Source organism: Triturus cristatus, chromosome 4_2 (genome assembly GCF_964204655.1).
Source record: "Triturus cristatus chromosome 4_2, aTriCri1.1, whole genome shotgun sequence".
In the NCBI taxonomy this organism is placed as follows: domain Eukaryota; kingdom Metazoa; phylum Chordata; class Amphibia; order Caudata; family Salamandridae; genus Triturus; species Triturus cristatus.
Genome location: NC_140586.1, coordinates 140,838,073 through 140,864,005, shown reverse-complemented (window position 1 = coordinate 140,864,005; position 25,933 = coordinate 140,838,073). Strand labels below are relative to the sequence as shown.

The window sequence follows — 25,933 nt, the reverse complement described above, 5'->3', positions numbered from 1 at the left end:
AAATGTTAGGTCCTCTAATGAGGAATAAATAGCCACTTAATACAGCTTAAACAAGGAGTTCATAAGACAAAGCAGCTTCAGCTACTGGTGCACCAAACACATACCCATTAACAGTCTATCAATGAAAGTTCATTCTGCCTGTATTGTAAAATGGTGCAATATAACATTCCGCAGTTGTGTGACGAGTAGGAAGCGCTACTTTTGTGCAAGCTGTCGTCAACCCATGAAATGAATTCCGCCAAGTCAGTCTAATTGGTGCATCACAAATTGCCCATTAGTGGTAGTCAGAGATTTTATTTGTATAATACATTCTCGAATGAATGTTACAAGGTACAATTTATTATCTGCAGCGTGTAAGAAGGAATGTACACATGCAATTAACACCATGGCCAGGGAAAAAAGCTTACCAAAACTCCTACATGCGGCACATTTTCTACAACAATAAATTGTATCCGATTTACAATATAGTTTTTCAATGTAAACTTTATTATAACGCATAGGAGAAAGGGAAATGGTAGGTGGACAAAGGTGACCCTGTTTCAACATCAGATTTCAATAACAGTTTTGCATTGGGCTGCTGGGAGTACCCCATTCCTCTAAACCAAAGAACCTCATGACAATGTCAAGGGGTGATCAATTTAGTCTCATAACCCATCTGGCCCCACCTGCAGAGCGAGGGGGTGGGATATGGTTCTGGTCAATACAGGCCTTCACTGTTCCTTTTTTTGTCCACTGCTACACAAGCACCAATTCTGTGTGAGGTATCTTCGACTTCTGACACAGAGTGTTTAACTCAACCTCTTGATTTTAAAATTGGAACATCACCCTAAAAACTGTTGATTTAAACATTTGCACTGAAGAGTACTTTGAAACCATAAGTAAGTCTCTACGGTATTTACATGTCTTGGGGTAGATACATACAGTGTAGATTATTATTGTGACCTCTCTCTCTAAAGGAGAGGTGCAGTGTTTGGCAATCTGACTGCCTCTTGTAGTGCAAAGTAGATCGGGCATAGTCCAGCAGTATGGCTTCACCCAACTGCCCCTTCACTCAGTGTCCCATATCTATACCTCTCTGCAGTATTAACAATTATGACCACCAGCATTGAATAAGTAGGAGCACAGAGTAATCCAGTAGTTTGCTTCCTCCTTGCTGTGAAAAGTGAAGGAGAGTAGTGTGACCTCACTCTAGTATCCAGCAGACTGGCCTTGCTCCAGCATCAGCATTCTGGCCTCCTTTAAGTGTATGTGGATTCTGACCACACTCCAACTTCAGCCAGTCTGACATTACTCCAGGGCGGAAGGCCACAGGTTGCCTGGTGATTTGCCAGTTATGGTCCTATGGATGTCCATTCAGTCAGTCACTGCTGATTGATTTTGGCAGCTTCAGCTTTTATCAGTGCAATTAGATCTTGATTTATTAGAAACACAAACCGGAGGCCAGCTATCTGTAAAGAAAACCATGACAGGGAGAGGGTTAATCAAGGTATTACAAAGTAATGTACAAGAATCTACAGCTCACTTCCCAGATCTATTGTATGTAATAAAAGGGGAAAAAGAAATGAGACATGCATAATCTGTTAGTACGTAACCAAGATTGAGGATCAGCATTGTTCTGACCTTACTGGATGGAAGCGGAACAGTAGACTAAACATGTGCTTTCTACTGAAAGATGGTAAGCATATCCAATATTTGAATGGAGGCAAACAGCACTGACATGAGGCAATACAGCTGACCCACTTTTGAATTAGCTATTGGCAGTGTGCAGTACAGAAGATAGGCATTGGAAGAATGGAAATCAGAGCCTTGCCATCTTGTTCCCTTTTATAAATGCAAGTTAACAATGCTGCTATAGTGTTCCGACTGAGGATTCCCAACAGGGAATAATGCAAGTGTTTGAATCCATGAAAGAGCCAAAACTGGAGGAATATTATTTCCCATTTCTTAGATTGAAAGGCCAGGAGGTGTACATATTATGAAGCAGACTGGAAAAGGAGGTTGGAGTAAAGGCAAATGGTGCCATGTTAGGTGCAGATAATTTATAAAGTTAAGAGCTCGGTGTTCGAAACTTAGAATATCTAGCATATATGTTGGACGAAGAGAATGCAGAGCTTGAAGCTGAAGAAAGACAAAAAGAAGGGTTAGATACAGAGGGACAAGACAGGAAGCAAAGCCGGAAAAGAGGGAGAACAGTGGAAGCAGAGCTGGCCCCTAAAGAGTGAACCTAAAAGCAGAGCTGGGCTTTGATGGTGGAAAAGAGAAGAGGCACAACTTGACAATAAAGGTTTATGAGATTCCAAAGACAACCTTTCATATACATAGTACAATTAAAAAGCAGAGGACTGGACTTCTTATAGCAAACCCACGTGTGTTTGTTCACCATTAGAGTTCACTACAGATGTATGGCTCTCTAATAGTTAACAAACACATAAGATTTCCATTGGAAGACAAGCCCTCTGCTTTTTGAAGGTTATCTTTGGGAGCAGATAAACCTTCAATACAAGTGTCTGTATTTAAGATTTTTTTGTATAAAAGTCAGTGATTTATTCAAATCAAATCATTCTTTATTTGGTTTTCGCGTATAAAACCATAAAATTACACAATATAAAAAATACATTAATAAGTTAAAAATATGACATGTAACTCGAGTCTCAATGTCCATTCCCAATGTCAGAAGCCTATAATGGTTATGGGTGGCAACAAAAGAGAGAGACTTTTAACAAGCACGAAAGTGGGTATAGCTATAGACATCTTCGAGTGTTTTAAAATGCAGCATCATAAGTTAAAGCTTCCACGTGTGCAAGGTTTTTTCTCATCTCCAGGGCAGATGTAATAAATAAAAATGACAGAAAAACAGATATCCATATTTTCCAAAGCACATAAATAATTAAAAACATCCTGGTACCAAAAATATTTAGCAGTTTTAGAAATCGTCACTAGATATTGTTTTTTAAGATCCTTATAAAAACTAAAAAATAGGAAAGTGCATTGTGCTCTGTCAAGTTCTACATGGGCATTTTGGCAATGTGTCGGCCCACGTCCCTAGTTTTGGAAAAGCGACCCTTAAGTGCAGTGTTCCTAGGTGTAATCTAGTGAGGTAGAACCTATGTTGAATACTTTTTACCATTAACAGATAGTTTTACGGGACCGCTGATACCGGGCCTGAAAGATATGTACACACTGTGGATTTTTCACATTCACAGGTATCTCTTTCTGTTTCTCTTTCTCCCCCGAGTATAGTTTTAACTTCGGTTTTGCTGAATTGTAGGATTTTGACTGTGTGTTTTACTCCTAAACCTTTATCCACTTTTCCTAGGTAGCTATCTATATAGGCCAGCCATCTTTTTTCCTCAATGCATCTAAGGATAGGCAGTCCGATATAATGGCCTTTGTAAACTCTGTCCCTACTTTATTCCATATATTGTGCCACAAGAGGACAGGGCTGGCTTGTAAGTCATCCTCTATAAAAGGAACTGCCACTTCATTATGAGTTATATAGGATGAGCTGATTTGGGAAACGGTCAGCAATTGAGCCAAAAACAGGTTCTCTAGGGTTTGCAAAGTGGCACAATTTGTCCATCCCCAGACAGCAGCACCATAACTGGCACTTGGGAGGCATTTACTTGTATATAGCATTGATATTTCTCTGATCGCTTTATGACCTACTTACCTTGCAAATCTGAAAATAGATTCCATGGCTCTCTAGAATTTCATTTTGGAGGTATGCATTTGGCTTTCCCCAATGCCCTGAGGTAGTGATTTGAACTCCTAAGTATGAGAACATTTGAATCTTGGCTAGTCTCTCTCCCCTAATATGTGTCCTCTTTTTTGCTCTCCCTCTTGCACTCACCTTAGTGACTGTTTTCTCTAAGTTTATTTTCATATGCTGGTTTTCCATGAAGGTAACAAAGTTGTCAATCAGAAGCTGCAACCCGTTTGCTGTTTGCATCATCTGCATAAAATAGAATTGGAAGGGTTCCAACCATAGGGGCGTCAGCTTACACTTTCTGTAACATCTCATCGACCCTATTTATATAGAGTGAAAATAGCAAGGGGACAAGGATACACTCCTGTCTGATCCCCCGGGCAACCTTAAATCTTAGGGAACATTTCCCCTTCGGTCCATAACGCACCCGTGCAGTCAGACAGGAATACCATTCGGATAATTAACAATCCCCATTGGTGATTTATTATTAGGATTGTTTTTAAGATTCGGATGAAACATGTCTTTTTGACTATTAGATTTAAAAACATGTTGTAATAAACGTACAGTAGAAAAGACTGACTTACTATACCTTGATTTTTTTTTTTTTTGGGGGGGGGGGGGGGAGAGAGAGGAGAGAAGAGAAGGAGAGAGGGAGAGAGAGAGAGGGAGAGAGAGAGAGAGGGAGAGAGAGAGAGAGGGAGAGAGAGAGAGAGGGAGAGAGAGAGAGAGAGAGGGAGAGAGAGAGAGAGGGAGAGAGAGAGAGAGAGAGAGGGAGAGAGAGAGAGAGAGAGAGAGAGAGAGAGGGAGAGAGGGAGAGAGGGAGAGAGAGAGAGAGAGAGAGAGAGAGAGAGAGAGAGAGAGAGAGAGAGAGAGAGAGAGAGAGAGAGAGAGAGAATATGAATATATATAAATTAAAGAATAAGTCAGAGGGTTAACTGGTTGAGTAGGTGGGAGCTAGCGAATGGTCACTACCATCAGATAACATGGTTTAAAAGGACAAGTTACTTACTTTCAGTAACGTCTTATCTGGTAGAGACATGATCTAGCCGCAGATGCCTTACCTTTAAACTTCCAGGCATCAGGCTGGATCCGAAAGGTTTTTCTTAGCAATACCCCTACGTGCCGATAGATGGCATCAGTCAACTCAGTGTGATGTCGTCTGCGTCGTGTTCGTTGTCATCGTGACATCCGCGTCATCAATATAACCACCACTCTAGCGCGCTGACATCCGTACTTTTCATGACTTTCCATGCCAGAAGCGCGAAGCCATGAAGTGACTGACCATGGTGTGTTACAAAATGAACAACTAGGGACCTGAAGGGGAACATCCTTGACACTGAAAACCAATTCCGCAGTTCGGGGAGAAAGGGTGGGACGGTAAGGAATCTGTGGCTAGATCATGTCTCTACCAGATGAGGCGTTACCGAAAGTAAGTAACTTGTCCATCTGATAGAGACATCTAACCACAGCTTGTCCATCTGATAGAGACATCTAACCACTGATGCCTTACCTTTGAACAGATACCCAAGCAATACCATTCCCAAAGGAGGAACTGCGGAATGGCTTAGACCAGAAAAACCTGCAAAACAGAGCGACCGAACAGGCCTTCTCTGCACACCTGGGAATCCAGGCAGTAGTGTCTGGCGAACGTGTGCAGAGATGCCCACATGGCAGCTTGGCAGATATCGGAAACGGGAACACCGCGCTGACGAGCCGTGGTGGATGCTTTTTCCCTGGTTGAAAGGGCCCCAAGCCCTTTAGGGGGATCTTTCTTCGCTCAGGCGTAACAGATTTGTATAGGAGGATAACCCATTGGAATATAGTCCTCTTTTGGACAGCACAGCCTTTCTTTGCACCCATGTATCCTATAAAGAGTTGGTTATTCACCCGGCAGAGGTGACTGCCATCAAAAAAGCGGTCTTGATGGTGAGCAACAACAGAGGGCAATTATGCAGCAGCTCAAACAGAAAGTTGAGAACCAAATTCAGGTCCCACTGTAGCATAATAAAAGGTGAAGTAGGAAACAAGTGGGTTAACCCTTTCAAGCATCTGTGAGGAGACTTTTTTAAAGAGTGGGCTGATCAGGTAGCTGAAGAAAAGAGGAAAGGGCCGAAAGATAGCGTTTCAATGTGCCCAGAGCAGAGCTCTGCTGGGCCAAAGAAAGTATAAACAGCAGGACTTCAGGTAAGGGAGCAGATAAGGGGTCAATAGACTGGTCTGTACAAGATTTACAAAATGTTTTCTATCTGCAGTTGGATACCGATTTAGGGAGGGACGCGTGGCTGCCAAGATAACCTCAAAGACTTCAGGAGGGAGGTTGAAAGCGGTCAACTGTCGCTGCTCAATCTCCACACAAGGAAGTGGAGAGTGGACAGGTTCGGGTGGAGAACCCTCCCCTGCTGCTGCGACAGAAGATCATCCCGAATGAGCAACCTGACCAGAGGATCGATGCTCATGTTTAGAAGCTCGGGACACCAAACTCTCCTTGCCCAGTCCAGAGCCACAAGAATAACTTGTGCCCGTTCGCTTCAGATCTTCTGGAGCACTCTGGGCAGGAGTGGTATGGGCGGAAACGCGTATAGGAAGCCTGAGCTCCAAATGGAGCAAAAAGCGTCACCTAGCGAGAGCAGCCTTGGAAACTCCAACGCGCAAAACTGCTGACATTGCGTGTTCTCTTCAGAGTCGAACAGATCTCCACTTCTCCCAGATGGCCGCCCCATCCAAGAAGGGACTCATCCATCACAACTGTGAGATCTGGGTGGGGCAGGGAGAGGGGTCTGCCCTTGAAACAATCACAGTCTGTTAGCCACCACTGCAGGTCTCTCGCAGTGCCCTCTGAAATCAACCAGATCGGTGAGATTTTCTTGAGGCTGTGCCCATTGGATCTTAAGGTCCCACTGCAGAGCCCGCATGTGCCACCGTACATGGGTCACTAGCAGGATGCAGGAGGCCATGAGGCCCAACAGCCGCAGAGTCGTTCTCACCAGAATCCAGGATAGAGGCTGAAACATCGGTATCATAGCCTGAATATCCTGGACTCGCCATTCAGGAGGATAGGCTAGGGGGTTGTGGCGTGGCTTGGCTTGACTTCTGGTTCCCCGACCTGCGGGGGCGAACCACGTCCAGGGCTCAGTAGAGGTTGCTAAACTTGCAGGGTCCTCTGGCCAGAATAGGGTTGGCACGGCTGATAGCCCCTTCCGAAAACTTGCCCATGGCATGTGGGTCTTTGAAGTGCTCAAGGGCAGCATCTGCCTTGTCTCCAAAGAGACGTGAGCCGTCAAAGGGCATGTCCATGAGGTTAGCCTGGACATCCCCGGAAAACCAGACGCTCTCAATCAGGCGTGGCAACGAATTGCCACAGTTGTGGAAATCTCTCTACCCAGCGAGTCAGTCATGACCAAGCCTCATCCGATGACGAACTGAGCTGCGTCTCTTTCATCTGAGATAGCCTGGGAGAGTAGAGCCCGGTCCTCCTCAGAGACTCTGGGCAGCACCTGCGCAACCGTATCCCATATCGAATGGGCGTAACAGCCCAAAAAGCATGCGGTGTTCACCGACCTGAATGGCAGACTGGCGGAAGAAAAAATGTTTTTGCCGAAGTTCTCCAGTCTCTTGTATTCCCGGGCCAGGGGGCGCGGAAGGGAATGTGCCACGAGAAGAGGAATCCTGTGCCACCAAGCTTTGGGTGGTGGTGGGGTGGGTGGTGAGGAAAAGTGGGTCCCCGGTGCAGCACGATGGCGGCAAGCGATCATCCTATTCTCAGGAGCCCCTAGTAAGAAAGTGCCCTCTTTTTGCATGGTTGCCCCAGATTTTGCCTAACAGCTGATGACGGAGAGTGCCCTGGGTTCCTGCCAAACAGGTACCCAGGGCCTATGTTCTTTCCTTAAACTGAATTGAGACAAAGCCCAGTTGTCACTCTTTGGCCACTTGTCAGTCCCTTGTAAATGGTACCAGAGGTACCAAGAGCACTGTGGCCAGGGAAGGCCTCTAAGGGCTGCAACACTTATTATGCCACTCTTAGAGGCCCTGTACCTCTACACACACTACCAGTGCAGGCTGTGTGTTTTGGTGCAGAACAAAGTGAAGAGTCGACATGGCACACATCCCTGCGTCGCATGCCTACAACCCACTGCCCTGGCACAGGTCAGCCACCCCTCTAGCTGGCTGCACTATACCAGTGGTGATAGTACAGGTGCATGAGCCCTGTACCCCTACAGTGACTATACTAATTCTCAGATATTTTAAGTGCAGAAATGCCATTAAGAGTATACGGTGCTGAGGAGATTGTCATTACGAACTCCACAGCCCCATAATTGCTTTACTGAAAACTGGGAAGTTTGGCATCAAACTTCTCAGCACATTAAACCCACACTGATGCCAGTGTGAGATTTAATGAAAAATGCACTCAGAGGGCATTTTAGAGATGCCCCCTGAAAAAACTACCAAAATCAGCTATTCAGAAAGCAGCTTAAGACTTGGCTGTTTCCTCCTAAGCAGCTTGATTACCCAGGTTCGAGCGCTCTTTAAACCTTTAAATCTTTGGTACCTTCTCTCGGTCCAGATCTGCATAGCGCTAAGACACCCTTGGGTAATGCGCGCTTTATAAAACTACCTCATTCATTCATCTAGTGTCCTGGCTGAGTGGCTGCTCGCCAGCTGCCACCACCAGAAATTTTCCTGCACCCCTGGGTCGAAAGCCTGCTGCTCTCAAGGGTCTGAAACAATGCACATCCTGGGACGAAGTGCTAAGCCTCCACCCTCAGGATGGGCCAGGTCCACGAAGGGGAAGCTTCAAAGGCTTGCCGCCTTTGTGAGCTACCCCAGCCCTTTGCTGCAGCCAGCAACTGGCTTTCACCGGTTCGGACCCCCACTTTGGGCAGGAGAATCAACAAGAAAAACAAGTGAGGAAGGGAGGTGTGCCCACCTTTGCGAACCCCAACCCTCAGGTGGGGGAGGCGAGGTGAAGCACAACTCTGTCTCCACCATCTTGCAGATGGGAGAACCCAGCCAACCAGAGAGAGGCATATGCCCCCTCCCACTGGAGGGTGGCATAATAGGGGGTGTACCCACCCCAAGGAAGGGACCCGTTGGTCCCAACCTTTACTTACCTGTACAACCCCTAAATCTAGTATTTAGGGGCAACCCCGAACCTTGCCTCCTCAGACAAGAACCGACCAGAAGATGAGAAGAAAGACCAAAGAAGCTGTGCTGAACTAAGAATAGGAGGACGCCCACTGACTTGCCCCCTGCCTACCGGCCTGCCTCCCGGCCTGCCTCCCCCTCGAACCTGCTCCAGTAAAATCCAGGTGTGTCCTGCAGCCAGCAGCCTCAGGAACCCGAAGGACCTGCCCTGCCTTCCAAAACCAAGACTTTGTCTCCCGTGAGCACCGGATTTGCTCACCCACAGACTCCAGCCAAATCCGCGAGTCTGCACCCGACGCCCACAGCCCGAGTTAGAGTTGCTCAACACCACGAGGAGGTCTCCCCGGCGATCATAACCTGATATCTGGTTATCTCTGACCTGCCTCGAATCTCCAATTGAAGCCTGCAGCCCCTTTCTGAAGGATCACCCAGACCACGACTGGAGCTGGTAAGAAAAAACGGACACCTAAAGACACCCCTGCACACGACGTCCCACGGCCATGAGTGACCTGCTTGTGAGCAGCCACCAACCGGAGGCCCCCTATTCCCCATTGCATAACATTGGGCCTCAGCACTCTGCACCCTGCCGCCCTAGTGCTGCTGAGGGGGTTCTAAGAGTGCATGCTCAACCCTGGTTCTAATCTTCTAATTCCAGAATACCAACTCCCACAAATAAGTACTTGCCTGCAAACCGTTAACTTAATTTCCTACCATAGGATTGTATTGACTGCTTTTCTTGAAAATTGTTCTAATTGTGGAGTTGGTTTTGTATGAAACATTGAAAAACTGCAAAAGTACTAAAAGCGAATTACTTACCTTTTGTCTAGGAGATGTCTCAGTGTGATATCTAGGCATATCACACTGATTAGCAAAAGTAATCTAAAAAGTAACATACATAGTAAACTGTAAAGTAACTAAAATGTAATTCTGAACTGTTGACTTACCTGTAACTCAACCAACTGCATTTGAACCTGCATTAAATTGTAAAACGCTGCATAGGATTTTGCAAACTATTACTTCACTCACCTGTGCCAGGCTTGGCTTGGTTCTAGAAAAAAAATAACAAAATAATATTTTTATACAAAAAAATTGGTCTGAGTTAAGTCTTTGAGTGTGTGACATCATTTCTTGCCTAAATGTGTACAACAAATGCTAAACACCACTCTCTGATAAAGCCTTACTGCTCGCCCACACTACCACAAATCGAGAGTAAGGTGCTATCTACCTTTACCTCTGCCTACCTTTGCGGTTCCACTGGACTCTGCACACTATACCTCATTTTAGTACAGTATATACAGAGCCAGCTTCCTACACCCCTGTGCTGGGTTTGGTCCAGGTTCCCAGAAGGACGTCTGTTAAGGCGTAGTTGAAAGGCAGTAGGGGTTCTGAGCTGGAGACCCCAGGCCGCAGGACCTCTGTCAAGATGTTAGTCTTGACCGCCACTGTAGGAAGCGGCAGGTCGAAGACTTCCGCAGCCCTAAGCACCACCATGGCAAAAGATGCTCCCTCCTCTATAGCCAGGGTAGGAGGGGAAAGCATGCCAGAGTCTTCAGAGGTGTCCAAACCACTGGCATCACCCAGTTCCTCGTACCAGCCCACATCTTCTTGGTGCAGGATTTCAAAAGGATCCTGCTTCCCCTCCCAATCCTCTTCCTCCATCCCTAACCCTTCAGAATAGGGCAGGGTGAACGGCATGGCTCAGTCGGCACCGGTGGATGCCCGACCGTCCCCGTGAGGTCGAGAATGAGGATCGGAGAGGTGCCGCCAAGGACCTCGACGCGGGGGAAGGTCGCGGTGGAGGTGCGACTGGCGTCAGTCCGGAAACGGGTCAATCGGAGGCTGTGGCGCCGGAGCCGCCGGCATGGGAACAACGGGGGCTCCTGTGTGTTCTGAGCCTGCGGGCCCGAGGGCATGCAGGCAGGGTCAGGCCGCCAAAATATGACACACATGGTGCCATAAATCTATTTCTGCTGGGCTGGAGTTGCTCACGGAAAGGGAGGGAAAAGGGGGCCCCGGACAAGACTGGTGGGGTGAAGTCGAAGCACGCTTCGACTTCTTGTGCTTTTTGCAGTGCCTCCTCCCTGACTTCGACGAAGAGGTCTTCAACTCACCAGAGCGGTACTCGGACCTTCCTATCAACCGGACTGGGATCAAGACCGACGAGGCGACCTCCGCGGTGCTGGACGCTGGGCCGGAAGGAGCTTTAGGGACTGCTCCCTCTCAGCCTTCGGCGTCATGGACTGGACTCGCGTTCGCGCTCCAGGCACCAGAGACAAACCAAATGGGAGTCTGTGACCAACATGGCGTGGTGACAGGCGCCACACAGCTTGAACCCCGAAGTCTTCTTGATCGACATGACTCCTAAACACACCAACGAAGTCAAAACAATGTCGAAAAAAGTCTGTCAATAAATGACTGGCTGACGCGGAAAGAACAGACGTCAGTGCGGCGGAGTGACGGTTATATTGACGATGATGAACACGGCGCGGACGTCACATGGAGTAGACCAACGCCATCTACTGGTACGCAGGGGTACTGCTAAGAAAAATCTTCCGGATCCAGCCTGACACCTGGAAGTTCAAAGGTAAGAAACTGCGGCTAGATGTCTCTATCAGATAGATGGTTGCATGTTATATGGAATCCTGGGACTATATTCAAGGTTGGAAGTGTCATGGGGGTATATGGTAGCCATAGACAAGAAGTACAGCTGGGCACCAAGGAGTAAGAAGGAGAAAGGAAGTGAACTGGGCATTGTAGAAAAGACAGAAAACAGAAATGTCCATTGCAAGAGGAAACAAAGCTGAAGCGAAGTCAGGGAGCAGAGTCAAACACTGAACGAAGAGATAGAAAAGAGGGTAGCACAGTGACGCTAGACAGGAAGCAGAGCAAGACACATCGGATTATGTTTTTCTTACCTCCACCACAGAGTTGTTGTTCAGCTTCCACTTGCTTCCAGACAAAACAGGACGGCCATCAATATAAATGGGTCTACGCCCCTCATTGGCAATGAAGAAGTCTCCATTGTTTTTAAGCTTAATGACACCTGTAAGTAAGACAAAAGCAGAGGGGTGGACAACCAATCCCACACTACAAACAAAATGTTCTGATACAGGCTTCTCAGTACAACCCTGCAGTCATGAAGAAATTCCTCCTTTAGCCAGTTTGAGAAGCAGACTTTTTGCTGTGAAAAGGTATTCCTCCTTACAAAGTTTAGAGGGGGGCATACAATAAAAAGATAAACTGGTACCCTGATGCTGATAAATGCGTGTTGTTCTATCAAACAAATTTTATCCCCTTGCACAAAGATTCTAATGACTACAAGTTGTTTGCTTAGGAGACTTTCATAATGAGGCTGAGGGATATCCGTAGATGTCACGGTTACCTGTGCTGGCATTAGACACCAAAATACTGTTAAAACGTAGATAATTACACAACTTCATGCAAAAGTGAATATGCTACTTACCAGTATGCATCTGTTCTTGGCATGTAGGGCTGCTGACATTCATATCTGTGCATAGATCGCCGCCTAGTGTTGGGTCCGGATGTTTGCACGTTGTTGTCCTGGAAGAGTCTTCGAAGTATCCTGAGATAGGTGACTCCTCCCCTGGACCACAGTGCGCATGGGCATCCTCTCCATCCTCAGATTGTTTTTCGCCATTGTGGCAGTGATGGAGTAGATACAGAAAGTGATGACCATGCTATACAGTAATTCTGAGAGCTGCAGCTGCCACAGGCGCCGGGGAGGAGGGTGGGCGATATGAATATCAGCAGCCCTACATGCCAAGAACAGATGCATACTGGTAAGTAGCATATTCAGTTCGAGGCATGTGGGCTGCTGAATTCATATCTGTGCATAGAATACATAGCAGTACCTCCCATTAGCGGTGGCTACCGGTGCCAGCTGCAGCGGTCTGAAAAAGAGTTTTGAGAACAGCCTGTCCTACAGCTGCCTGCTGTTTTGAGTGTACATCTACACAATAGTGTTTGGTAAATGTATGTATAGTGGACCATGTGGCTGCTCTACATATATCATGTAAAGGAATGTTTCCCAGGAAAGCCATGGAGGCCCCTAACTTACATGTTGAGTGGGCTCGTGGGGGAATCGTTAATGTGCGTTTAGCCTTTTGATAGCAAATTTGAATACATTTAACGATCCATCTGGCTATACCTGCTTTGGAGATGGCGTTGCCTTTGTGTTGTGGGGAAAAGGCAACGAAAAGTAGTTTTGTCTTCCTAAAGTTTTTAGTTCTGTCTATATAGTACATGAGGGCTCTTTTGACGTCTAGTGTATGGAGCATTCTTTCAGCGACATTTTGTGGATTCTGAAAGAAAACAGGCAGTTCAATCGTTTGATTCATGTGGAACTGCGATATTACTTTAGGCATGAATTTGGGGTTGGTGCGTAGTACGACCCTGTTTGTGTGAACCTGTATGAATGGCTCTTGAATGGTTAGTGCCTGGAGTTCACTAACTCTTCTCAACGAAGTGATTGCTACTAGGAAAGCTACTTTCCAGGTGAGGAATTGAATCTCACATGAGTGGAGAGGTTCGAAGGATGGAGCCATCAGTCGGGTGAGGACCAAGTTGAGGTTCCACACTGGTGCTGGTGGGTGTCTTGGGGGAATTACTCGTTTAAGTCCCTCCAAGAAGGCTTTGATGGCGGGCACTCTGAATAAAGAGAGGTGCTGCCTGTTCTGGAGATAGGCTGCTATTGCGGTCAAATGGATACGTATTGAGGTGTATGCTAGATTGCATCGGTATAGGTGTAAGAGGTAACAGATTATGTTTTGAATGGATGCGTCTAGCGGGTTAATGTCATTGTTATTGCAATAAATGACAAACCTCTTCCATTTGGCTGCATAGCAAGCTCTGGTAGTGGGTCTCCTAGCTTCCTTAATGATCTCCATACAGTCAGGTGGCAGGTTTAGGTAGCCAAACTCTAGGACTTCAGGAGCCAGATCGCCAGGTTCAGCTGTTGCGGATCTGGGTGCTGAATTTCTCCATGGTTCTGCGTCAAATGCGCGGGTTTGATCCGCAGTCTTTGATGCGGCACCACGGAAAGTTCTAGAAAGGTGGTGTACCATGGCTGGCGTGCCCATGTTGGAGCAACCAGGATGAGTGTCAGTGAGTGTTGTCGCAGTTTGCGTGCCACCAGCGGTATTAACGGCGCTGGGGGAAAAGCGTACGCAAATCTGCCGGACCAGTTCATCCATATCGCATTGCCCTGCGACTGTGGATGTGGGAACCTGGCGGCAAAGCTTTGGCATTTTGCGTTTTCGCTTGTGGCGAATAGGTCTATCTTTGGATGACCCCACTGTTGGAAGTACGGTTGGAGTACTGACGGGTGTAGCTCCCACTCGTGCATTTGGTGGCTGTGTCTGCTGAGCAGATCCGCCATCTGGTTGTCCTTGCCGGGGAGGTGTTCCGCCATGAGGAATATGTTCCTCTGAATGGCCCACTTCCACGTGCTCTGAGCCAGATGAGACAACTGTGGAGAGTGCGTTCCTCCCTGCTTCTGTATGTAGTACATGGCAGTCATGTTGTCTGTCCGGATCAACATGACTTTGTTGCACAAGTGTACCTTGAAGGCTTTCATTGCCAGGAAGATTGCCATCAGTTCTAGAAGGTTGATGTGCATCCTCTTTTGTTGTATTGTCCATAGTCCCTGCACTGTGTAATGGAGTACATGAGCTCCCCATCCCTGGAGAGACGCGTCCACTGTTAGTATTTGTGGAACAGGCTCTTGGAACGGTCGGCCTTTGCAAAGGTTTTGTGGATTCCACCAATGCAGAGAGTTGTATGCCCGACCGCTCACCAACACTAGGTCTTTTAGTTGCCCGTGAGCCTGATTCCATTGACGTGCCAAGCACTCCTGAAGCGGGCGCATATGTAGTCTCGCGTGCGGGACTATGAAAATGCAGGAGGCCATCATGCCTATCAACTGCATGAACACTCGCGCAGGAAGGGAATGTTGGGGTTTGAACTTTGAGATCAGCATTTGCATGCCTTTGATCCTCACTAAATTTGGCTGAGCTGTGGCTGCCAGAGTGTCTATGGTCGCACCTAGGTACTGTTGTACGTGTGCGGGTTGGAGATGTGATTTTGGGTAATTTAGTGAGAATCCCAGACTGTGAAGAAGGTGAATGGTGCGGGACATGTGGCTGGCACATTGCTGGGCTGACTTTGCCTGAACAAGCCAGTCGTCCAGGTAAGGGTAGACGTGAATGTGTTGCCTCCGTAGATGTGCAGCCACAGTAGCTAGGCACTTTGTGAAAACTCTGGGTGCTGTTGTCACGCCGAAGGGAAGAACTTTGAATTGGTAGTGCTGCCCCTGAATAGTGAACCTGCGATATTTTCTGTGTGACGGGTGTATGGGTATGTGGAAATACGCATCTTTGAGGTCTAGCGTGGCTAGGAAGTCTCCCTGTCTGAGCAGCGGGAGAACCTGCTGTAGGGTGAGCATGTGGAAATGCTCTGAGAGAATGTAGTGGTTGAGGGGTCTCAGGTCTAGTATAGGTCTGAGTGACCCGTCCTTTTTTGGTATTAAGAAGTACAGAGAGTACACCCCTGTCCCCTGCTGGTGGACAGGCACGACCTCTATTGCGCCTTTTTGCAGCATACTTAGCACTTCCTGCTGTAATAATGCTAAGTGCTCTGAGGACATAGGACGGTGCTTTGGCGGTTTTGTGGGTGGAGTGGAGGTTAATTCGAGGCAGTAACCGTGTTGGATAACATCTTTGACCCACCTGTCCGTGGTGATGGTATTCCACGTGGACAGGAACCGCTGGAGTCTTCCCCCGACAGGTGTTATGTGGTCGGGGGGAAGGGAGAGGGCGTCACTGTTTGTTCTTGGGGGAGGACCTGGTATTGCCGTAACCGCGTCCTCTGCCCTTTGTGCTGGAGCCACGATATCCACCTCGGATGTTTTTATCGTAGGTACTTTGTGTGCCCCCTTTATTGTAGGTTTGCTGTGACCCCTGTCCTCTACCCGCTCCTCTATTTCCGGGGCGACGAAAGGAGCCACTACGAAATGTTTGCGTTTGCAGAGCCCCCATTGACTTTGCAGTGTCTGTGTCTTTTTTTATCTTTTCTAGGGTGGTGTCAACCTCTGGTCCGAATAAGTAGTCGGGGTTGACCGGCTGATTGAGGATGTTATTTTGAACCTCAGGTTTGAATCCAGAGATTCGTAACCAGGCGTGTCGTCGTAGCATGACGCTGGTGTTTATTGCTCTCGCAGCTGTGTCGGCGGCATCCAGTGCACACTTAATGGATGCGTTTGTGAGAAGTTATCCCTCCCTGATGAGGAGCTCCGCTGCCTCTTTGTACTCGTCAGGTAGATGTTGGAGTAGGGTCTCTAACGTGTCATAGTGTGAGCGATCGTAGCGAGCTAGGAGCGCCTGTGTATTGGCAATGCGCCATATGTTTGCCGCCTGGGCTGCAATCCTTTTGCCGGAGGTCTCTAGCACCTTGGACTCTTTGTCCGGGGGAGGAGCATCACCAGTTGTCTGCGAGTGTGCCCGTTTGCGAGCATTAGCAACTACGATGGAGTCCAGAGGCAACTGGCCTCTAATGTATGTAGGGTCCCCAGGTGCTGGCTTGTATTTTTTCTCGATCCTGGGGTTTATTACCCGTGCCCTGGTGGTTTCTTTGAAAATGTCCTTTGCTGGCTTGAGGACACCTTTCAACATGGGCAGAGTCTTTACAGTCCTCTCTGAGGATGCGAAAGTGTCCACCAAGAAATCGTCCTCGATTGTGTGAGTGGAGTTGCACTCCATGATTGGCTGCGGCACGTTCAATGAGGGCGTTGAATGCAGCAGTGTCCTCTGTGGGAGACGTTTTTGCGCCATAAAGCTGCGTGTCCTGTGTATCCATAGCGGCACCTGGGTCTACAGGGTCATCCCAAGCTTGATCAGGGTCCTGCTGGCCTTCAGGGTCCATATCCCTGGGGTAGGTGGTGTCGTCACCCATGTAGTCCTCTATTGCGTCCGTGTCGGAGTGCGTCGGAGAGAAGGACTGTGGATCTGGGTAAGAGGTGTGGAGGCGTTCATAAAGAACTGGTTCCGATTCCACCGGCAATTTTTGCTTTAGCGGGATCCTGTAAGAGTCCAAAGCCTGCTCGGAAGTGATCTTCCGCTTTCGGAGCATGAGCCTGCCGGTGTCGGCGTCGATGAAGTGGGACGGTGATGTCCCAGTAGGAGAGTGTTCAGTAGATGGGGACCTTGTCTGGGTGACACGTGTTCTGATCTCGAATAGTTTCGGCGCCGTGGATGGCGGCAAACCAAAGGGGATGTTGGTTGGTGCCGAAGGTGCCTTTTGAGCCCTTTTCGGCTCGGAGCCCGACGTGGCCTGGAGGGCTGCCTTTTCTCTGATGCGTTGCAAGGACGCTGCAACTTGTCGCACCTGGAACGCCGACGGTTCTTTGGCGCCGAGTGGTTCTGTAGAGGTAGGTGTGGACTTCTTTGGAGCCACAGGGTCATCGAGTCGAGGAGAGGTAGTAGCTGTCGACGGCGTCGATGATTGGACCGTAGTCGCTGCTTTTGAGGTGGATTGCGATGCAGCGGCCATTTTAACCTTGGTGGTCGGTGCCGATTGTTTCGGTGCCGGGGGCCGAGGCGCTTTGGCGGTACCGATGGCCTTTCTCTTTGGGTCGGCGCCGACATCGGCTGCAGCGAGTTCGGCACCGAAGTCTCTTTTGGTGCGGTCGGAGCCGACTGTTTTGGCTGGCGTCGAAGGTGTGGTGGTCCTCGAGCCGACCAGTGTTAGTTTCACTTTCGGTTTCTGTTGAACCGGTGCGACGATTGGTTTCGGTTTCGTGGAAGGGAAACCAGTCTTTTTGGGTAATAATGGCTCTCGCTGGATGTCCGAGGCCGGGCCAGAGGGCGGGGCCGAAGAACTGCGGGATTGATCTTGGGTAAGGCCCGAAGGCGATCCCTCAACCGGAGCCGTAGACTGACGCACTGGGATATCCTCCGTTTGGACGGGTAGGCCCTGCTCGTCACCAGAGCTACCTTCTTCGGCCCCTAAGGCCTCATCGTAGTCTCCTACCTCGTCGTCGGCTTCTTCCCTGTGAAAAAGCTCTTCATCTACGTCTTCCGATCTGGAACCGTGTTCGGAAGCGGGGCTGGAGGGTATGTTTTCCACGCTTTCAACATCTTCGTCCTCGGTGCTGAAGATGTTGGTCGGGGCCGGTGCTGCTTGCTGCGCTTCAAGTCTCGCGGCTCGTCGATTCCGGAGAGTCTTCTTGGATCTGAATCGGGCACAGGCCATACATTTCGATTCGTCGTGATCCGGTGAGAGGCATTTGTTGCACACCGGGTGGACGTCGATATGTGGATATTTCGTGTGGCAAACAGGACACAGCTTGAATGGGGTCCTCGATTCCATCGTCGATGTAGGGTCGATGGTCGGATATAATGGATCCGAAAAAGTTGTTAAAGTCGCTAAAGTAGCAAGTAAACTGTCGATACCGATCGGGAACAGTACCGACGAAAACTAAAGGCCTTTTGGCCTGAAAACTAAATTTTCCTAACTTGAGTCAAGATAAGCACATCCGAACCCAATGGCGGAAAAAAACAATCTGAGGATGGAGAGGATGCCCATGCGCACTGTGGTCCAGGGGAGGAGTCACCTATCTCAGGATACTTCGAAGACTCTTCCAGGACAACAACGTGCAAACATCCGGACCCAACACTAGGCGGCGATCTATGCACAGATATGAATTCAGCAGCCCACATGCCTCGAACCTAAAAAAACGGTTTGATGAATTATCCTGTGATCTATCTTCATAACAGCACATGCATGCTAACTGCTTCACAGAGTTGTGAATTGAAGAAGGGCTATACAGGGAGAAGGATACAGAGGCAGAGAGTTTTGTCATCCAACCTTGTTTCCGCGAAATCTTCCAGGCAGGACCCTCTAATGACAAATCAACATCAATCTGATTATCTTTGGTTGCTCTCCCCAAAGTGATCTGTTGATGGAAAGAAGGAGACTTTTAAATAGTGAGAATAGCAAGGAAGACAAACAGACCCATGGATTAGAAGGGGAGAAAGATGGAGGAAAAAAAGAGCAAAAAGCAGAAAAAAACTGAATACACTGAGATATAAGGAAAGAGAACAAGGAGGAGTACATGGTGAAGAATGGAAAGTGCAATGAGTAAGAGAAATATTTTGGTTATAGCAAGAGTGATCATCAGTCAAGGAGGGAGTGACATGGTATCTGAAAATAAACCAATAGATGAATACTATTAGCAAGAAATGAATTGAAGACAACAGGGAATGGAGATCACTTTTTGTTCAAGAAGCGAAAGAGTAACGTTTAAAAACATAACAGATTTTCAACATAGAACATTACTGAAAAATTCTCCATCATGGGATCTTCTTTGGTATTCATAAAGAGTGGAATATTTCACCTACTTGCAAGGTTCCGAAATCTAATTTTCATCATTTTTAAGACGAAACCCATGATCAAGTACTTGGATCACAAATAATGTTTACTGTCTCTGGCTAAACTTTAGCGAATGAAGAGACTGGCTGCTCAAGTCTAGAAGTAAGCAGATTCTACATTTTAGAATTTTAGGCAGCCCATCAAAAAAAAAAACATTATGTCTGCAGAGACGCAGGTTAATTTATTTCAGTTTTTCACTCTGATTTTTTCCCACGTGCAAAGAAGACTGGTGTACATCAAAACACTAATGAAAATGAATCAGTGCTGCTTTCTCTCTTTTACAGAGATGGCCAACACCCTTTCTCATTGCAGTGTCACTGAGACTCTGGAGAACCTTCCAAACTTTGATCCTCTTGAAAGTCTAGTGACAAAAGTACCTGTTTGCAGAAATAAAATAAGGTGGAAGATGTATATCAAAATCAGCTGCACTAGTATCGAGATGCAAGGCCAAACGCTGCGGACTCCCAGAACTGGTATGGATAGCACTCTGTAAATTGTCTGTTGATAAATATTAAAATGGGTCCTTCCTATGGAGACAAGAGCAAGCATTTGCCTAGAATTGTTTTACAGAAAGACAGAAGGGAAAATGAACACTCCTTACAGTATGGAAAACAGGTTACAATGACGTGCACATGGGGTTTTGGCTAGTAAGGCATATGCTACTTACCAGTATACATCTGTTCTTGGCATGTAGAGCTGCAGATCTACACACTGTGCATAGATCGCCATCTGGTGTTCGGCCCGGATGTTTGCAGTTGTTTTTCCTCTTGGAAAGTCTTTGGAAGTCACAAGGTATGTGACTCCTCCTTTGGATTGTATTGCGCATGGGCTTCGGCTCCATCCTCAGATTGTTTTTCGCCAGCAGGGAAAGATGGAGCGTAGTAATAACAGTGAAGATGCCTGTTGGACCTAGTGTCCTAGGGGTAGCTTGGCTTAAGTTAACAGGCATTCATCTCAACATGGCGTCTCGTGTTTGCATCCTCCTCAGTCCACAATCTAGCGCGACACCACTCAAAAAGGACACTACACTGATTGTATTTTAACGTTTACTAGAATTCTTCCAACTTTCTTACTTTACAGGAATTCTCAGTTCCACATGACAGAAATGAACATTATACTTGCATTTAAGATGACAGTTCTATTCAAACAATACATTTCATACAGTAGTTTCTGAAACACCCTCTGAGCGTTTCCCACCCTGAATCGGGAGATCTAGTTACATTTCTACAGGGCGTACTTCAAATCACATTTCAAAAGAACATTTAGTCCCCTCTAAATATTCGATCTGAGGGTTCCCCTCACAGCTGTACTTCGGGACTCTTATACTGACAATTCTATCCAATTTCCGCCTTCTAGGCGCTACGTTGGACCTTCACTGGCTGGCAACTCAGTGATCCATTCTAGACAGTCTGCCGAGCTCTGCTTATTTCTTGACAGTCAACCCATCACATTTTCATTAACATGGAATTCGATCTCCAGCGGTCACTGACTGGGAGATTGTCCCTTCCCACACTGTGCGACAGGACTGTATTCCCCAATAGTCAGTCTCGTGTCAAATGCAGTCACTTTCCCTCTACTATTCGTCAAGAACTGGTGTTCCCCACAGTAACTGACCTCAAGGGATACCAGGACACTTCCTGCCCACTGCAACGTACTCCCACGGGCCCTCTGGGGACTCCCTTATCGCCCCCACTTCTCCTACTAGTGCCCCGCTTACTGTGTTCGTGCTGGTCGTCCTGCGAGTAGCTTAATCCTGAACTGAAGGATCTTGTTTCCGGGTGTCTGAACTCACGACACCCGATGGGGAAATCTTGCCGAAGGGTCGGAGGACGTCTCACTAGGCACCCCACCGAAATGCCTCACCCAACGCTTACTTGTAGAGAGGGTGTCCTCCGTTGCCGCTGGCCTTCCCTCGACGCTTCCTACCGCTATGGGCCTCACTTCCTTGGGGGCTTGGCCAGCCGGCCGGGCCCCGGGTCGATTCAGACTCCGTTGCGGGATGCCCCGATACTTCCAGCATCAGTGTCAGACGGGGCGCGGCCTTCCGGGGTTACTGGCAGCAGAGAGGGGCGGCGCTACGGCCCCTCTCACGTGACATGAGGATGCCGGCCTCTAAGCCGGTCGCGTCTCGCTCCTCTCAGGCAATTCTCCTCACCTGGGCAGCGGCGTCGCGGCTCACCCGCTCCTCACAGGGAGCCCAACCACAAGCTCCTGCAAGCCGTGAACCACCTCCGGAGGATGCCAGGAGTCCCCCACGATCTCGGGACGATGACGGTGACCAGTTCTGGTAGGGTCTTAAGGAGGGAAATCGAAGGGGGGGGGGGGGGGGGCCCAAATTAAGGGTGCCAGTAATTCTTTGGTGCAGCTGGATTGGAGTCCAGAATCTTCCTTGTTCCGGGAAGTGGCCACAGGTGAATCCCAAGATAACGTTGTCCACCAGATCTCCGACGGCGTTCAGGGCCCGGTCACAAGGTTAGGGGTGACGTCACCTGGTTTGGAAGTTTGTGCAGGCCCTTAAGCCTGTCTGTTCCTTTTCAGGCGCAACCACCTCCTCACACAGGCGCCTTACTCATGATGCCACACAGTCCTCTCTGAAAAACCTAAAATGGCCGCTCTCCTGTCACCTCTATTTATCACCTTGGACCTGACTTGCCAGAAAGGCCCAGAAGGTTCTGGAATCTCCCATAGCAGTCATGGTCCAGGTGCTGAAGTGACAGTTGGAGCCACCATTTTATGAATATCACCTTCCTCATCTATTCCCCTCAGAGGAGCACCTTGCGCCTTTCCCTCATGTGGTGACTATGAGGCGCCCAGAACCTCTACACCAGCACCCAAAAAGTTTGGTAGACAGAAAAAAATGAGAAGGGGAAAAGGGACAAAAATAATAAAATGAGGAGGGAACTGCCAAAGGGCTGACAGGTCTAACACTCGTTCCCCCCAGCTGAAAGTGGGGAGAGCTACCCAACCCCTTGGGAGTCCTCTTCACTAAGGCGGAAATACCTGGAGAGACCGTCAGCATTGGCGTGGTCCACTCCTGGGCGATGTTCCACCCTAAAGTCCATCCCCTGTAGGGAAATGGACCACCTCAACAGCTTGGGATTCTCGCCCCTCATTTGCATCAGCCACCTGAGGGGCCGGTGGTCGGTCTGAACCAGGAAGTGCGAGCCAAACAGGTATGGCCGCAGCTTCTTCAGAGCCCACACCACCGCAAAAGCCTCCCTCTCAATTGCACTCCACCTCTGTTCCCGGGGGAGTAGTCTCCTAGATAGGAAAACCACCGGTTGGTCTAGACCCTCGTCATTGAGTTGCGACAGCACTGCCCCAATACCGTGCTCCGACGCGTCTGTCTGGACAATGAACTCCTTGGCAAAGTCAGGGGCCCTGAGAACAGGTGCCGCACACATGGCCTTTTTCAAGGTGTCAAAAGCTTGACATCCCTCGGTCCAGATTACCCGTCGAGGGTGCTTTTTGGAAGTGAGCTCAGTCAAGGGGGCCACAATGGTACCGTATCCCTTGACAAAGCGTCGGTAGTAACCAGTGAGGCCCAAGAAGGCCCGGACCGCTGTCTGAGTCTTGGGGGGTTCCCAGGCCATGATGGTTTCGATCTTGGCCTGGAGGGGTTGCACCTTGCCCCGACCCACCAAGTGACCGAGATACACTACCGACCCCTGCCCGATCTGGCACTTACTGGCTTTCATCGTCAGACCCGCCTGCTGCAAAGCCTGAAGAACAGCCTGAAGGTGACACAAATGGTCCTCCCAGCTGCGGCTGAAGACAGCGATGCCATCCAGGTACGCAACTGAAAAGGCTTCCATTCCAGAGAGGACCTGGTTCACCAATCGCTGGAACGTAGCAGGGGCGTTCTTGAGCCGAAAGGGCATCACACAGAACTGGTAGTGACCCTCGGGTGTGGAGAAGGCGGACCTTTCCTGGGCTCCATCCGTCAGGGAAATCTGCCAGTACCCGGATGTAAGGTCAAAGGTACTGAGATATTGGGCAGCTCCCAACCGGTCAATGAGCTCATCCGCCCTCGGGATAGGATGAGCATCTGTCTTTGTCACTGAATTCAGTCCCCTGTAAACCACACAGAACCGGAGTTCTGGGGTAGTGCCCGGTGGGGCAGCTTTTGGTACCAGTACCACTGGACTGGACCAGGGACTACTTGAAGGCTCAATTACTCCTAGCTCTAGCATCTTGGTAACTTCTCCATGGATGCTAGCCTTCACTTTATCCGACAGTCGGTAGGACTTGGACTTCACAGGTGGGCTGTCCCCTGTGTCCACATCATGGGTACACAGATGAGTCCTTCCCAGGATAAGCGAAAACAAGGAAGCAAACTGCTCCAGTACCTGGCGACAGTCCTTCTGTTGTTCAGGAGTTAGGGACGGGGAAAGGATCACTCCCTCCACCGACCCATCCTTCTCTTGGGACGCAAACAGATCGGGAAGAGGTTCACTTTCCTCTTCCTCTGACCCATCAGTCACCATCATTAACGTGACCTCGGGTCTCTCTTGGTGAGGCTTGAGGCGGTTGACATGGAGCACCCGATGGGGCTGCCTGGGGGTCTTAAGATCTACCACGTAGGTAACCTTGCCCTTCTTTTCAACCACCTCAAAGGGACCCGACCAGCGATCCTGGAGGGCGCTAAGCTCTCCAGGTTCCATCACCCACACCTTCTGGCCAGGCTCCAGCTCCACCGGGTGAGCATTTCGGTCATACCATTCCTTCATGACCGTCTGGCTGGCTTCTAGGTTTTCAGAAGCTTGCTTCCACAACCTAGCCATTTGGCTACGAAAGGCCAGCATGTAGCTCACCACATCCGGGGGAAGTTTTCTGGGAGTCTTTTCCCATCCATCCTTCACCAGGCTGAGGGGTCCACGCACAGGGTGCCCGTACAACAACTCGAAGGGGCTGAAGCCCACTCCCTTCTGTGGTACCTCCCTGTACGAAAACAGCAAACAAGGTAGGAGGACGTCCCATTTCCTCCGCAGGCTCTCGGGCAGACTCCGGATCATGCCCTTTAAGGTTTTGTTAAACCTTTCCACCAGACCATTAGTCTGGGGGTGATAAGGAGTGGAGAACCGGTAAGTAACTCCACACTCTTTCCACATGGCCTGCATGTAGGCCGACATGAAGTCGGTACCTCTGTCCGACACCACTTCCTTGGGGAATCCCATCCGGGTAAAAATTCCCATAAGGGCCCGTGCCACCGCAGGTGCAGTAATGGTCCTCAGAGGGATAGCCTCTGGGTACCGTGTGGCATGATCCACCAGAACCAGGATAAACCTGTGACCGGCCGATGTTGGTGGATCCAATGGCCCGACAATGTCGATGCCCACCCTTTCAAAGGGGGTACCAACGACAGGCAGTGGTTCCAGGGGAGCTTTCAGCTTCACCCCTGTCTTCCCACTAGCTTGGCAGGTTACACACGTCCTACAAAAAGTATCAGACGTAATCCTCATCTGAGGCCAGTAAAAATGAGGGACAAGTCGAGCAAAGGTCTTGTCCCAAGTGTCCTGCCAAGGGTATTTCGTGAGCCAGTCCTAATAGGAAGGCTCGGTAACGCTGGGGAACTACCAAAGCCCGGGATGAACCATGCACCGGAGCCTTGGGTTCGCTATACAGGAGTCCATCTTCCCAGTATATGTGGAAGTTCCCCGAATCGTTACCCGCTGCCTGGGCTTCGGCCTGCCGCCGTAACCCCTCAAGGGTAGGGCACTCCTTCTGGGCCCGACAAAACTCTTCCCTAGGAGGTCCTCCCTCCACCTGCCAGTCTGCAGGGGTAGGTAAGCCCTCCAGGGAAGTTACATCCCCCTCCGTAGACTCCGGGACCACTTCAGTTGCCCCATCCACCTTTGGAGGGTCAGATGCCGGGGCAGGCTTCCCCCGTCCCCGTCTACCCTTTCCGGCAGCTGGTTGGGCCTTTGTCCCAGGCTCCAACCTCTGTGAATCTCCTCTTCGGGTAGTCACGGACCGAGTGTGGGCACACGTCCACTCAGGGGTCCCCAACATTTCCATGTGGGCCCTGAACTCAACCTCCTTCCATGCCGAGTGTTCAAGGTCGTTTCCCAACAGGCAGTCGACCGGCATGGCAGGGCTGATCGCAACTCGTAGAGGACCCGTCACCCCTCCCCACTCAAAGGGAACCTGGGCCACCGGATAGTGACCCTCTCGGTTGTCTGCCATCACAACCGGGTGGACTACATTGGGGACCACCTGCTCCGGGGACACCAGCTGACTCCTTACCATAGTCATGCTGGCTCCAGTGTCCCTCAGAGCCTCCACCCTCTGGGCATTGATGGTGACCCATTGCCTGTACTTAGTAGTATTCGAGGGCATCTGGGTCTTAGGAACCATCTCACAATCCCCTAAGGACACTAGGGTTAGCCCTGCCCACTCACCTCCCTTATCTAGGGGCAACTCCTCCCCGAGCACTACACTCGCCACCCCAGGGGTCTTTCCTCCAATGGGAGGGTGTGGTCTCTTGGGGCACTTGACATCCCCCTTATAGTGCCCAACCTCACCACACTCATAACATCGGACAACCCTAGGCTGCTGACCACGGTCAGGATAAGGGGGTTTGTGGGGGCCAACCTTAGGAGGGAATCCTACTCCCTTCCCTGGTGAACTCTTTTGGGG

General features: G+C 49.3%; 1 protein-coding gene across 4 annotated transcripts in view; it reads right to left on the bottom strand.

Annotated features, from left to right (window-relative positions):
• Positions 1 to 465: 465 nt before the first annotated feature.
• LOC146833172 (microspherule protein 1) overlaps positions 466 to 25,933 on the bottom strand; it is a 329,726-nt gene continuing 304,258 nt past the window's right edge. For all 4 annotated transcript variants that reach the window (XM_085600822.1, XM_085600820.1, XM_085600821.1 and 1 more), the window contains exons 13-15: positions 18,731 to 18,818; positions 11,764 to 11,891; positions 466 to 1,448 (exon numbers count right to left, since the gene is read on the bottom strand). In XM_085600822.1, the coding sequence (XP_085456948.1) occupies positions 1,362 to 1,448; positions 11,764 to 11,891; positions 18,731 to 18,818 (303 nt within the window). In that variant the 3' untranslated portion in view covers positions 466 to 1,361. The remainder of the gene's footprint in view (positions 1,449 to 11,763; positions 11,892 to 18,730; positions 18,819 to 25,933) is intronic.